Raw genomic sequence first — 14,789 nt, 5'->3', positions numbered from 1 at the left:
ATGTCAGCAAGCACAAGATTCAGTGCATGTGCATAACACCACTCATGCACATGCATAGGAGACTGGGAGGTCATAAATGTGGAAATTCCTTAGTGTTGGCCCTGCATATTGGGCACCCCACCAGTTGAAGGCCTACACAGGGCCTTGTGAAACCTCTGAGAGCAGGTTGACGAAGTATTGCCCAGTAGATGCCTGACACCTCACGGAAGCCACAAGCCTGTCATGCACAGTGTCAATAACATATCTCAAGATCACTGAGCACTGAGCACTGATCCTGAGTCGTTCTGTCTTGTGTGGAATCCAGCTCCAACATTCCAGCTTTCAACAAAAATGAACTCTTTAATTAGATGCCTGACGGCATCAACTGTAGAATTGGTAGAGGTTTTAGATAGTAGGGTGATTAGTGACCCTCTACCCAGGCCCGGCCCTAACCAATCTGGAGCCCTAGGCAAGATTTTAGGTGGCGCCCCCCTTGCATCGGCAGTGTAGTGAATATACTCACAAGAAACCGAATAGCTTTGTCTTTGACCTTTTTTTTTACTTAAAGAAAGCTAATTCACAATCAGAATAGTTAACAAGATAAAAAATATGAATAAATAAATGAATACAAAAAATAAAATGAATATATGAAATACAATTATTTTTACATACATTCATAAATAGTCTTAAGTATAAGATCTAACTAAACACAAAATAAAATGTGTCAACAAGTTGCATAAAATAAATTAAAAATACAATATAAATAAGGCACTGAACAAAACAAGATATTAAAGGTGGGGGCAACAGGAAGACCGCTTGATGCTGCTGCATCATGGCTGGGTTGTGCTGCTGAGGTGGAGGCAGCAGTGGTAGATGTGGTAGATGGCCCAAGGGTGGGATTTAGAAACTTCAACAGTGCATCTGAAGAGAGGAGTATGTGACATCATTGAGTATTACAGCCTAATAATAAAAACATATGATTCCAGGAATAAAATGAAATGATATAATATAAATGAAAAACCAAAGAGATATGTATGATGTTAACTGATATGCAAATTAGATTAGATTCTATTTATTGTCATCATTACAGTGAAATGCTGAATAACAGAATGCAAAGTAGCAGTAATATATGAGAATGTTATGTTATGATTATCTTTGACCGAATCACAGCAGTGCTCATATTCAAAACAGCATTCTCTCTCATGTGATATTGCTTAATTAACATTAATGATGTGCACTTTAACAACTAGGCTTACAACTATAATATATAAAGGGGTGGAAAAGTCACTATTACCAGCAGAGCCAACGTTAATGTAATGTTGTTACAAATATTATTTCTATTAAATAGGCTTTGCTTTGCATTTTAATTAACGTGGGATTATTTCTTGTACCAACTTTTTTTTTTTTTTTACCATTTGTGGCACTGGCGTGGCGCCCCCCGATGGACGGCGCCCTTAGCATTTGCCTATACGGCCTATGCCACAGGCCGGCCCTGCCTCTACCCCTTGTTCCACTTGATTGGTGCAATGTTTTGCTCTTCTCTATACAATCATTGAGATGCTCTTTGAGGCAGATATCATACTTCCCTAACAAAATGCTTCAATCCAAGAAGTTACCATGATCTATGGAGTTATCGTCCAGTGACTATGCTGCTTCAGGCCTGGAGCTCAAGCCCCTTTTGCCAAGCACTTTCACAACATCAACTACACGCTCCAACATGTCTCTTTCTCACCTGCTCAATGAGCAGACTTCCAGCTAACATGCTGCTGATGTCTGCTTTGGAGCACCCCAAGAAAAAAGCTCATGCTCCTCTGTGCGCTGGTGCATATGTCTCCAATCTGACATTCCAGTCATAAATACGCTGGTGTCAGTTGTTTCCCTCACATCCATACACACGTAACAAAACAATGCATGACGTCTCTCGCAATATGTGAGCCACTTCCTGCTGGTTCCATATTTACATGTGAATTCCTTCTGACCTACAGGATTTTTGGCATTTGATCTGTTGTGGGTGGTGATCTAAAATTCTGTAGCATAGAAGGCTCAGGATGGACAAAGCTCTTGCTCCCTGCTCAACAAGACATGAGGAGAAACTACTAAACAATGCAATCAGGTCCAGTATTATTGGATCCTCTGACAAAGACACACAAAACTGCATTGCCATAACAATACAATGTAGGAAATGGACACACAATTGTTAATTAAAGGAGAAATCCGGTCATTTTTGACCCCATTTTCGTTGTCCCCAGGGTCATCCCGACTTATTAGAAGCAAAAACCCGTCAAAAATTGACGTTGCCTAGCCTGAGATGTGTACCTGCCTGGCAGCCTTACAGACTCGCTCCAATGCTAACCCAACTTTTATCTGCTTTTCTGGGCCTCAGAAAATAATTCCAAGACCTATGCAACACAGGTTGGGTCCGTACGAGACACCACGACGCTCGTTTAGCACAAATAGTGTTGCAAAACGACATAAATATGTGTGTTTTAGCATGAAGTTACTCACCTCAAATCACCCCGTAGACATTAGTAGTAGATAGCCGAGTGCGTGCTCATCCCTCCCAGTCACCGCAGAAACGAAAACGTTTTCCTCGTAGTTTTGATTTTGTATCCATAAAGAAACAAGTTGTGCAGTCGTCATGTCCATAATAAATCCATGAAGCTGTTATGTCCATATGTATGACTATACGAGGTAGAGAGTGCTGTCGTGTCTCGTACAGACTTGTGTTGCATAGGTCTTGGAATTATTTTCTGAGGCCCAGAAAAGCAGATAAAACTTTCCCCTATGGGTTAGCATTGGAGCTATTCTGGAAGGCTGCCCGGCAGGTACAGATCTCAGGCTAGGCAACGTCAATTTTTGTCTGGTTTCTTGCTTCTAATAAGTCGGGATGACCCTGGGGACAACGGAAATGGGGTCAAAAATGACCGGATTTCTCCTTTAAAGAAATAAAGCTGTGTGGATATCTCAATGTCATACTGTCCATGAGCACCTATCTAATAAATAATGATCAGAACAAGAATAGGCTACTGCCATCTGACTCACTGTATGTTGATGAATGATGATTCTAAATAACCCTTAAAAAGGTCTTTATGTTAGGCCACTTGTGTTTATATGTTATATTCTTGTTTCTGATGCAATATATATTTTATCATTTCACGACTGAGAGAGGCCCTGTGCTTTAATTTGAAGAGGTCCATCATGAGTTTTTGTGTCTGCCAATGCAGATAGAAAAGCTACATATCTCGGTAAGGAAGGTCACATGATGTGCAACGTTTATCAAGGCTACTATATGGATGTGGTGGAAATCGGTTTATGATCACCTGATGAGAAATAAGAATACAACTCCTAACAGAGCATTTAGTAATTTATTCTATAAAGAGTCCAAACAGGCTAGCAGTCGCTACAGACAAGACTGTAAACAGACAAAGTCTAATAAGTCAAAGCCCTTGCAAACAGGGTGTCCAAGCGGACCGCATCACCGACATACAGCTTCAGAGCAAACTATCTGGCCAGATAGGGGCAGACTCCTTAAGAGTCTGACCAAGTCTTCAGTCTTGAGAAGGGCTTTTTATACAGTTGTTTGTGATGTGTCATCAGAGAAGCATTGTTCCGTTGTTTGTGTAGACGGAGAACTTTGTCCAGAATGTGGTGTTTGAACCACTCATCAGTGTCCATAGATCCATATCGACATGCCAGCTGTGCTGGTGTCACAAGATGCATTTTACAACTCATGTAACACATGACATGACATAAGTGCAGAATACAGGTTACCTCATGACACTTGGAATAGTAAGTCAAAACTATTCAACTAACTAATTTACCTAGAATAAACCACTAAATGAAAAATTCCCATCACAATGGACACAAATACACAAGCACAAGCTGAAAGTTTGATGAACCTTAAGGTGGTGTTATGCTTATGTTTATTAAGATGTAGGCTACTTTGTTGAATGAAAGGTAGGCTCATGTATCCATATAATCATATATAATAAAAATTAAATAGGCTAGTGAGAACATCATCAGTCAAGACTCAGATCCACTACACGTAGATATGGGATTCTTACTGTGCTTACCAAATGGGACAATAACTCAACAGGAAGGAAATCACGTGCTTTGTCATCAGCAACAGTGTTGCCATGGTGACTGACAGGCTGCAGTTTGTAGTCGAGAGAGAGATGGATTTTGTTTGTGACGTGTAAATATATAACAAAATGATTTAAATAAAAACAATGTTGATGTTTATACTTATTTTCTTACCAGGAAATGACATGTTTTGCTCTTACAAAGTAAAGTACCGGGGGGAAAAGTACCGTTGAAGGTTAAAGAAAAACAGGAAATGCTTTCAACTTTATGGGCTCTTTTTCACTTCATAAACTATATAAAATATTGACTAATGAATGGACTTCCATATAATGAGTGTTATTTGCTTAATTTTAAGATCTTATAAATCAAACATCTTAAGATACGAGTACTAGTAACATTTAACTCAAATGGAGCTTAACCAGGTCATGTGATCTCTAATTAAACACAGTGACCACACGGTGCAGCCAGTTACCAGTTTTCACCTGGTCTTGTCATTTTGAAATGTTCAGCAATATATGGACCACATGTCCTCAGATTTGCATCAGCTGATACACAATAAACCTAATTATGGCTGTAGAGCAACAGGAAGATACATCTGTGTGGATGAGCACGTGTGTAATTGTACAAATCAGTGGCAGCACTTGTTCACAAGCAGATAACGAGCACAGAAGACTGGCTCAGTGTGTCCCGGACTTGTGCACATTCTTAGTTGTAACGAGGTTAAAGAGAAGCTCTGCAGCAAGACAGACACCTGCAAAGTCTGTCGTTGCTCAACAGGCAAGCGTTAACTCTCAGACCACAAATGTTTCACTCATTTCCTGTATGTGTCTGAGATCACAGATGGGAGCATCTGATGCATTTGCTTTGAGTTTTATTGACCACTGCAATTGTAGTGTACGTCAACCACCTTTTAGCACATCTCTATGGGCTTGTGGTAGCAAGTGGCTGAATGTAAAGTACCATTACTGGCTCTACATGTTTGTGTTCTTCCAGTTGATCTAGTTTTATGTGATATAATAAAGGCAATAAAGCTTTGCCTTAAGAGTTCAAAGGCTTAAGAGAAAACCTGCGTTACAAACTGCTGGTGTGAACGGCTGAACATGGGCTTGCAGGAGGCAGGGAAAGGGTTAACTGATGGCACGATGTGGGAAACGTAGGATCCACATGGTTTCCTGAGGGGGGTGGATCTCCACAGAATTCCCAGGCAGGATGTTAGTTTCCGTTATTCATCCTCAGATTTCCGTGCTCAGCTTGCTCCATTCAGATCAATCTGTGAAATGAGAACGCAGAGCTTGTGTGCGATGTGGAAGGTATACGATAAATAGATCGGCTCCGTAGCTTTGGATCTCTATGAAAATTTGTCTCAATAGAATTCAGGGTGTGTTGTTTTACCTCATACAGAGTGATGCAATAAATTGCTATTACTATTATGTAGAATCTATCCTCTGGGCACCATGAATATCTGTATCAAAACGCAATGCAATCCTTCCACTACTTGTTCTACATCAGTCAGGAACAACAGCCTGACATGGCTGAAGCTGAAGCGTCTGTGAGAAAGCTCGAGTTGGCATCATGAAAGTTTCATCATTAGACGGTCTCCATGCCAACGTCCACGTACAGCCAGTATAACCGAGGATTCATGAGAGGACTTCCTCTGTGATTGCAACAGCTGCTTCCATGTCGACACCAACAATGTTTCATCAATTCAGTTCAATCCAATTCAAATGTATTCATATCGTTCCAAAAGACAAATTTTACTGGACTTTACAATCTGTCCAGAGTTGGTCATCCGCTCTCCGGGGACCCTCCATTGACCAAGGAAAAACTTCCCAAAATACCCATTTTAAATGGGACAAAAGGATGAAACCTCAGAGTGAGACTCAGAGGAGGGATGCAGTCATCAAAAGTGCATCAAAAATTATAAAGCAAAACAGTAATAAAGTCAATCCAATCATGGCTGAAATCTCCACTTTAGTTGCTTTGTACATGTTGTGAAGTCTTAGATACACCAGGAAACCAAACACCGTCCTGTCCTGACACACACACCGGCTGGTTTACCACAGCTGGAGGAACCCTAACTAGCAAGATTTAATAGCAATAAACAAATCAAAAGGATCTCCAACAAATGTTTGTTTTCTGAATGGAGTCTGGTTGATGGTTGCTAAGCTATGCTAACATTATAGCTGCTCCATCAACACTCCAAATAAGGTCATAGACATAAATATGGCAGAGACCTTGTTGTTTGGACCACAGTCTCTGGTTTCTCCACATAGTCTGGTCTGGTCTCTGGACTAATGTGAGCTACTATCTAGACCTCTGGGGGACCACAGACAGTCTCTGATTTCTCCACATAGTCTGGTCTGGACTCTGGACTAATGTGAGCTACTATCGTATCGTAGACCTCTGGGGGACCACAACATCTGTTTCATCCATTAAGGAGCTTTCGTGTCACGATTTTCTCACCCAGCACAAACAACATGTTCTGTTCAGCGTGAACACTTGAGAGAATGTATGGCTAAATGGCTGGATCTTAATTAAATGTATGCGAAAGTAAACTAAACTCACCCTGACAGGAAACAATGACGTTATTCTCATTACTTCTTTTCAATGAAAAGTTCAAGTTTTCCATGTTGTTTTGTAATGGTGCCATATTTGTCCGTTGGGACACAAATCCTGATAAAGTCTGATCTCACTGCTCTTCCAAGTACCCACAAATGCTCTCTTCTCAAAGAGGGCCTCATTACTGCTGTGTCAACATTGAGATTTACGGTTACTGATTTATTAGTGTGTTTGTCAGCTTGCAAAGAGATCCCATCAGAGCAAAAGTGGATGGATGAATAATTGAATGGTTTTTTGGGGGGGGCAGAAGGGTTTCATTGTGATTTGCTCTTTCTCTGCAGACACATCATGACTGAGCTGATTGAAACAGAGAGGCTCTATGTGGAGGAACTGCAGAGTATCATGGAGGTACAGTGTGTTGTCTGGTTCCACAATGTTCTTCACACATCATGGCTGACATAAAACACGTCTGGGTTGGATTCTTCTAATACACAGAGTGTGATGAGCATTTCTCTGATGTTTTCAATAAACAATTGTTGATTAAAAAGGGGGCACATCAGTGATTTAGTTGGGGGACTCGTAGGTCTCGTATTTATGTCTATATGACCTAATTTGGAGTGTTGATTGAGCATCTACAATGTTAGCATAGCCTAGCACCCAGTGATGGGAATAACGGCGTTATAAGTAGCGGCGTTAGTAACGCCGTTACTTTTTTCAGTAACGAGTAATCTAATTGATTACTCATCTCATTATTATAACGCCGTTATCGTTACTGCCAAAAAAATGTGTCACGTTACTTCACTGAAGGCGGAAAAAAACAAATGTTACGCTATCGTAAACAGAGACACGTCAAGCACTAGGACCAAGCGGAAAACGTCCGCTCAAGCTGAAGCCTGTGTGATTGGCCGTCTCCGCTGTCACTCCTTCTTGCTTGCACACCGACGGTCTGCTAGTCTGCGGTCAGGAGTCCTACAGGAGTCCGCTACTGGAAGTTAGGAGTTTGTTCTGCCTGGTTCACGTCAGCTAGAAGGATGTTAATGTCAGAGGTTTCATTTACATCAACGTTTGAATTGGTGTCCGTGTGCGTATGTGCGTGCGTGCGTGCGTGCGTATGTGTTTTTGGTAAATAGACGCAGCCAGGATGTCTAAAAGAAAAGTGGACATAAGAGACTTCTACACCCATCCTGCAACACCTTCACTGGCTCCCAATAAAGTAGCATATCCACTTCAAGATCCTCCTCATCATTTACAAAGCTCTCAATAATCTGATCAATAAAATGTATTATTATTATTGTTGTTATTATTACTATTGGATTAGAATTGGGTGATAATGTTTTGCTACATGCTTTTCCAAAAGATATATTGTGTTATATTTATCAATCAACTCTATAAGCATAGTAATTATAATATCTCCAATAAAATGGTTTATATTTGTGCACTGTGGATTTCTGTTTGTAATGTATTGAGTATACATTTCATTATAATACTCAGATTTATTTGAGTATTTATAGAAGTATTTTAAGTTCCGTCAAAGAGGGGTGGAGGTGGGGTCCAAATTATTTGACACATCAGAATTTAAAAATTATTGGAAAGTAACGCAATAGTTACTTTCCAAAGTAACTAGTTACTTTTAGAATTTGTAACTCAGTAACTACTTTAGTTACTTTCTGGGAGAAGTAACTAGTACTTTAACTAGTTACTTTTTTAGAGTAACTTGCCCAACACTGCTAGCACCCATCAAACAGACTTCATTCAGAAAATAAGCATTTTAAAAGTACCACAAGGTACAATAAACAGGAGTGCCACAAGTTAGAAATTTGCTTCGTGTTGATGTGAACGCACCTTTAGAAAGGGACGGGTGAGCAGAGGGGTCGTCACCACTAGATGCCACTGAATCCTGCACACTAAACCTCGAACCAAACTCCCAAAGAGCCTTTCACATGTGCAGAGCTCATCTTTAAACCCCATCCCATGCAGAGGGATGGAATCTGTTACTGTTAGTAGTGACCATTGAGCATTATAGTGGAACCACATTAGTAAAGACGTGGGGGTCGATTTATAGTCACACTTTAGATGTTGAGAACCCCTGTTTCTCTGATTGGCTCAGCTTGAATTGAATAGATGAGATATTTTGCTGAATTGTCAGTTAATGTTAGTTTCTTTCTTCATGGTCACCTTCTCCTCCCTCTTCTTCTTGTTCTTTTCCTTCTTCAGGGTTATTTTTCAGAGCTGAATAACTCAGAGCTCAGCCACCTCATCCCCCCGTCTCTGGAGAACAAAAGGGATGTGCTGTTTGGCAACCTGCCAGAGATATATGAATTTCACAACAGGTAGGCACAAAGTATTTTCTACATTTTCCTGACTTCTGCTCTATGAATCAGGGACACACTGATATCCATATTTGGATAAAATGATATAAACAGGACAGAAACACTACGCAACACTAGATTAGAACTAGTAGACCTCTAATAGATGGGTTGTACCACTGTTTGAAGTAGTAGTAGTAGTAGTATATTAGTATAGTTCCCTTTGTCATCAGAGACCTCAATTAATGTAGAGTCAATGATTTTCCTTACAATGAGGAATCAAAGGTAAAAACAAGACAAGTCTTTTATCCAGCTCATATATTCCTTAAGAGTTGTGTTTGTATCTGTATTCATTCTTCTTTTGGCTGTTAATCTGTTTTTAGTCTCCACTACCACTTCACTGCTAGAACAACACACAAAATACATTTTCATTTTACTCGAGTGAAATTAAAAGAAGCATTATTTCTTTCTCTCTTAGTATCTACATTATTTGTCCTCTTATTTAAGTTAAAATCATGGTTTTGCAGCTTTTGACATAATTATGCAGGTAGAAGTAAAGAAGTATTGGCTGCTTTGTTCCAGGAGATTTGTGCCTTGTGATTCTCTCACATTCATCTCCTTTAAGCTTCTCCTGTTTACTAAACACAGTCACATGTACACATACTAACTGGTTTAGTAAGTTCAAATGTCTTCCCAGGAATCAAACGTTAGCACTAAGCTACTGTATTTAAGTAGTGGGAGGAAACTCAACTACACCATGTGGCATCTCTGTGAATCTAATGAACTTGCTTTATCTCCCTGCAGTTGAAGGCAAACTTTAAGTGTCATCCAGACAAAGTGTTTCATGACCACACCTGAGAGCACTGATAATGTATCATAAACGTTATTAGACGTGGTGGCAGTGTTTTCATTATCAGCTGTCATCACTGTGGTGTGTTAGCTCAGAAAAAATCACCCAAAAAGCATACCCAAGTAAATGAAGAATTGCTCCACAATAATAAGGCTGATATGCATGTTCTTGGTGTCTAAGGAGGGTTAGGCTCAGAGAATGTATTCCCAGTGTCAAATATTTTGTCTGTTACTATGCCTGAGTAAATTGGAATAAATCAAAGGAGAAATGTGACATTTCTATCCTCACCCTTTGTTTTCCCCTATTTGACGGAGGGTAGTCTGGCTTTGCCAGCCCCGTCTCCACAGTAGAAGGTCTGGCTCAGTATATCACATCTCCCGGATCGGGGAAAAAATGCTCTGGCTGGTTTGTATTTCTTTCAACCAATCACAATGGTCGTGGGCGGTGCTAAGCTTTGGAAGCCGCTGTGGTGCGGCAGCAAAATAGTGTTGGGAGGAAACTTGTTTGGATGGAACGTCGAGCCCCATCATTAACATGTCTGATTACCCACAAAAGAAAACTCTGCATAAAACCTTAAAACATGTATGTGGACTGTGTGACGAGACGTTTATTTAAACAAAAGAAAAACTCCTCCAGAGCTCACTGCACTGATTAAAAACACAGATGGTTTGTAGCTCTAAACCGATATCAGGAAGCTGGTGTGAAGTGGAACGGATCGGTACGTCGGTCAAGTCAACGTCACTGGACGACAACTCCGACTGATGACGGCCGTCTGACACGGATCAACATCGAGCATGAGTAGAAGTTGCTAGCTCTGAGGTTGCCGTTGTTTCCCGATTGGAAGGGAGTTTTGAGAGTGTTGATCCCAAGCCTTCACTTCCTGTTATCTAGACTAGACAGAGGATAACGCCATGCTAACAATGATTCCAGGCACAAAGATGCCATTGATCATCTTCAGCAACTCCTTGACTACAAATATATCAAATTTGATCGGATTTGAGCAAAGGGCAAAGCCTCCACAAAGGCACATCAAAGTGTGGCAAATGGGTTACTTTCCACTTCCAAATGGAAAAAACTGCTTATGTCCACTACATGACTCTATTGTCATCTACTGGAGCTTTTGGATATGAAAATGTACCTTGCTTCGTTAATTCTACAATTGTGCACATCATAAAATATATAAAAAAACTACAATAAAATGTATAATTTTGTCTCCAAATGGAATTTTATTATACCAACAAATAAGTAATGAACAAATGTCAATGTGCAATAAAAAAATGAAAAATACCCAAGCAAATATAAAGTAAAACTTGCTAATGTGCAATATTAAAAATATATATAAATAAAAAGATTAGGAGATTATAAACCACCACCTCCTCGTCGGCCATATCCCATCTGCGTTAAAAACTGCTGTCATCAGACCACTACTGAAAAAACCCACCCTGGATCCTGAAGTCCTCTCCAACTACAGGCCCAATTCCAATCTTGCTGCCATCTCCTTCTTCTTCTCCGTGCAGACCTAACCCGTCCTGTGGTCCTGAGTGACAGTTCTCCGCCAGTACACAGGCATGCAAGTGTTGGTGAGCATCACTGCTGCTGTCCAAGTACGGAGAAACTGTTAATGCGACATCTGACCGCCTCTGTATCTGCGCAGAGATCTCCGCCATGTCCTTCTTGGTGTTGTAAATGTTCTTTTCCATGCTGGAAAAACAGCATGGCAACGTTTGGCTCCCCTGCACTCTGCGTAAAAGCTTCCTGCTACACGATGACGTTGCCGCCGGTATGCATGAATTTTAAGTCTGCTGGGTATTGTTCCATAGGTTGTTTGGCATCAATTGACAGACTAGCTTCTCCCCTTTCATTACTATAAATGTGGCCACGCCGCAGATGGATTCATGAAATCATTTAGTTTTTCTTCTCCCACACATTAAATTAAAAGAGTTCAAACCCATTTCTAAACATTAATATTTGCACTAAAATACACATTTGGTTCAGTTGTTTTATGAACAATAGGGTCTACACTTTGAGCAACTGTTGAAAAGAAACACCATTGCCCCGTTTTGTTTAGTTTTTTTAGCAGATTAATATGGCTGTAGTTTGTTCGGCCCCTCGACAGGCCAATCGGCCAAGTTCAGCATTTTAGCCGTCAAAATGTTGGATTTTTTGTGACCAGTGAAAGAAGTGACCATATTTGGACTGTAGAGGAGCGACGGGTGGATCTGATGGACACAAGCAGCAGAGTGGCACCCTTACTGGATCTGGATCCATCTAGATTCTGGTGTGAAGCCGCTAACAAAGTTAGCTTCATAATTTAAGGTCAACTTTACAGTTTAGTGATAATCTTAGTAGAGCATTTTGTTGGTAGAATGGAAGCGATCGTAGTGACATTTCAATCACAAGGTAGCCCCGCCGTAAAGCACGCTGATCATAAATCAAGAGAGAAGTAGGGTTATTTTCACAGACTTCTATATAATCAGACTTCTTTTTACAACCAGAGGAGTCACCCCCTGATGGCCAGTAGATAGAATGCAAGTTTAAGGCAAACCAGTGTTGGCTTCACTTTTCAGAAACATAGGTCGTCGTCTGTGTAATTCCCAGCATATCTATGACTACTAAGCCCTGTCCCCTCAGTTACTGTTGCTACATAAGTTGACCTTTCCATTTTGGCAGAGGTATATAATAGCCATGTTTTGTATAGAGAAATATTGAACTTTTGTGACTCTGCAGAAACATTTGAGCTGTAGAGCGCTGGTTTCTGTTTACATCCTCCCCACTGTCATTTATAGACCTGTATGAAACTTCAGCATGTGTGCGTGTGCTCAGCATGCAAATAAATATGTCTATGGCGACAATATTCAAAGCAACACGCAGAAAAATGCAGAGATCACAAGCATCCCGACTGCACACTCACTCCCTGAAGACCTGTTTCTTCTTTATCTCCATCTACTCTCTTTCTTCTTCATACACTTTCTTTCATCTCTCTCTTGCTTCCTGTTTTGTCTTGACGCTTTCCTCTCTATGTTTTCCTGTCTCTGTCAACTTGTTAGCGCCTCCTCTCATCTCTCGGTAGAGTAACGGGTAACTCTCTGGGATTCTTTAAGCTCCTTCGTTCTGCATTTCATAAACTAAGGGGCCAAATTGTTGTGCTTTAAAGGAGAATTATACTTCCATGAAGTTACGAGACTTAACCCTCTGAACCCCAAACAGTTCCAAGGGTTTTCTTTAGCTCCCCTTGCATTTTTACTCAGGCAGCAACCTCCAGTTCTGAAAAGTGAAGCAAAACTGAAGTGCCTAAAACTTGCATTCTCTCTGCCGGCCATCAGGGGGCGACTCCTTTTGGTTGCAGGCTGCGGCCAGCTTGGACACTTTGTCTCTCACTGCCCAGTAAAAGCCAGGGCTCACCAGTAAAGAGGAAAGTCCTGGTGAACAACACTATCACGCAGACAGAAGAAAAATGACAGCGTGTGTTATGGTCTCATGTTTTTTGTCCATAAATATCATGCAGGACGTTTCTGAGGGAGCTGGAAAACTGTGCAGAGAAACCAGAGCTGGTGGGAACCTGTTTCCTGAAGAGGGTGAGTACTGTACCAAGAGCTTGTTAGGTGCTTATTGGTTTGTTAATGTACCCTTTTACTCCTGTATGATAGATTATCATTATATTATAGAACGAAGTACAACCTTACATTACTGCAACGACGTAACAAAACAAAACAAACAACAACAAAAAAACACACAAAATAAAAAAAATAAAAAAGAGAAAGTGCTTCTTCTGTTTAGAAAAAATAATAAAATGGTAATCTTTACAAGGTTGAGTAAATATATCTCAATACTGTACATGTAAAATACAACATTCTTTAAAACAAATTGAAATCTGCTAGCCTAGAAACTACATTAGCCCTATTTTCACAATTACTCATTTTCTTGATCCTCTGTTAAATCTAAATCTTTAACATAGTTCACAAAAGGTCTCCAGATATTTTCAAATTGTTTCTGTTTAGCTTTCAATATGTAAGTTATCCTTTCTAAAGGGAGGCATGACAACATCCGTCTGAGCCATTGAGTTATGTTTGGTTTATTAACCTTTTTCCATAACATTGCAATACAAGTTTTGGCATACAGCAAGCCGAGGTCTATGAATGCTCGTTCATTTTTACTATAATTGTGTTTTTCTGGGAATAAACCTAACAGAAAAAGCTTAGGGTCAAGTAAAATTTGTTTTGAAATGATCTTCTCAAGTATTTCTCATACCTCTTCCCAGAACGTTTTGATTTTTCTGCATTGCCATATACAATGAAACAATGTTCCCTCAAATTCCAGACATTTTGTGCAAATGTCAGGGATGTTTTTGTTGTATCGATTTAAATCAACAGGTGTCACATATGTCCTCATTAACCATTTATACTGTATTGGTTTAAGACGTACATTTATAAACTTAGTATGAGCACCAGCACAAGCTACATTCCATTCTTGATCGGAGAGATGCAAATTTTCCCTCCAGGCATTCGACTTATACTGTGAACTTTCAGGAGAGTAAGATGTCATCAATTTGTAATACTCTGATATAATACCCTTTTTCAAACTGTCTTTTGTCATAATTGTTTCCAAATCTGAGTGTAGAGGTCTAGTAAGAGCATTGTCTTGGTTTACTTTAACAAAGCTCCTTAGTTGTAGGTACTTGAAAAAGTGTTTCCTATCAAGATTAAATTTAGACCTCAACTCATCAAAAGACATCATGACACCTGAATCAGTCAAATAAAGATCTTTAATCATTTTGAGTCCCTTAGAGTTCCATAATTTAAATGTTGCATCGGCTCTACCTGGTAGAAATAACTGGTTACCCCATATTGGACTATATAATGACAATGATTGTGGTTCTTTTAAATATTTTTTTACATCATACCGTATCTTTATCATATGTTTTACAATTGGATTTTTCGTTTTTTTCCGTAGTTTTTTTTCTGTATCTGAGTATATGTATAAGGGAAGAGGTACTTTAAGACCTTCTGATTCCA

At 39.9% G+C, this 14,789-nt stretch overlaps 2 protein-coding genes across 4 annotated transcripts in view; one reads left to right on the top strand and one right to left on the bottom strand.

Annotated features, from left to right (window-relative positions):
* The window catches only part of rfc4 (replication factor C (activator 1) 4), a 95,247-nt gene extending 83,830 nt beyond the window's left edge, over window positions 1-11,417 (bottom strand). Inside the window, exon 1 of the mRNA XM_084011592.1 lies at window positions 11,413-11,417. The gene's annotated coding sequence lies outside the window, so the exon portion shown is untranslated. The remainder of the gene's footprint in view (window positions 1-11,412) is intronic.
* mcf2l2 (MCF.2 cell line derived transforming sequence-like 2) overlaps window positions 1-14,789 on the top strand; it is a 143,665-nt gene that overhangs the window by 71,608 nt on the left and 57,268 nt on the right. For all 3 annotated transcript variants that reach the window (XM_084011542.1, XM_084011544.1, XM_084011543.1), the window contains exons 16-18: window positions 6,963-7,029; window positions 8,836-8,951; window positions 13,283-13,352. In XM_084011542.1, the coding sequence (XP_083867668.1) occupies window positions 6,963-7,029; window positions 8,836-8,951; window positions 13,283-13,352 (253 nt within the window). The remainder of the gene's footprint in view (window positions 1-6,962; window positions 7,030-8,835; window positions 8,952-13,282; window positions 13,353-14,789) is intronic.

This window comes from Eutrigla gurnardus (genome assembly GCF_963514095.1).
Source record: "Eutrigla gurnardus genome assembly, chromosome: 6".
Classification (NCBI taxonomy): Eukaryota; Metazoa; Chordata; class Actinopteri; order Perciformes; family Triglidae; genus Eutrigla; species Eutrigla gurnardus.
This window is presented reverse-complemented; position numbering and strand designations above follow the sequence as displayed.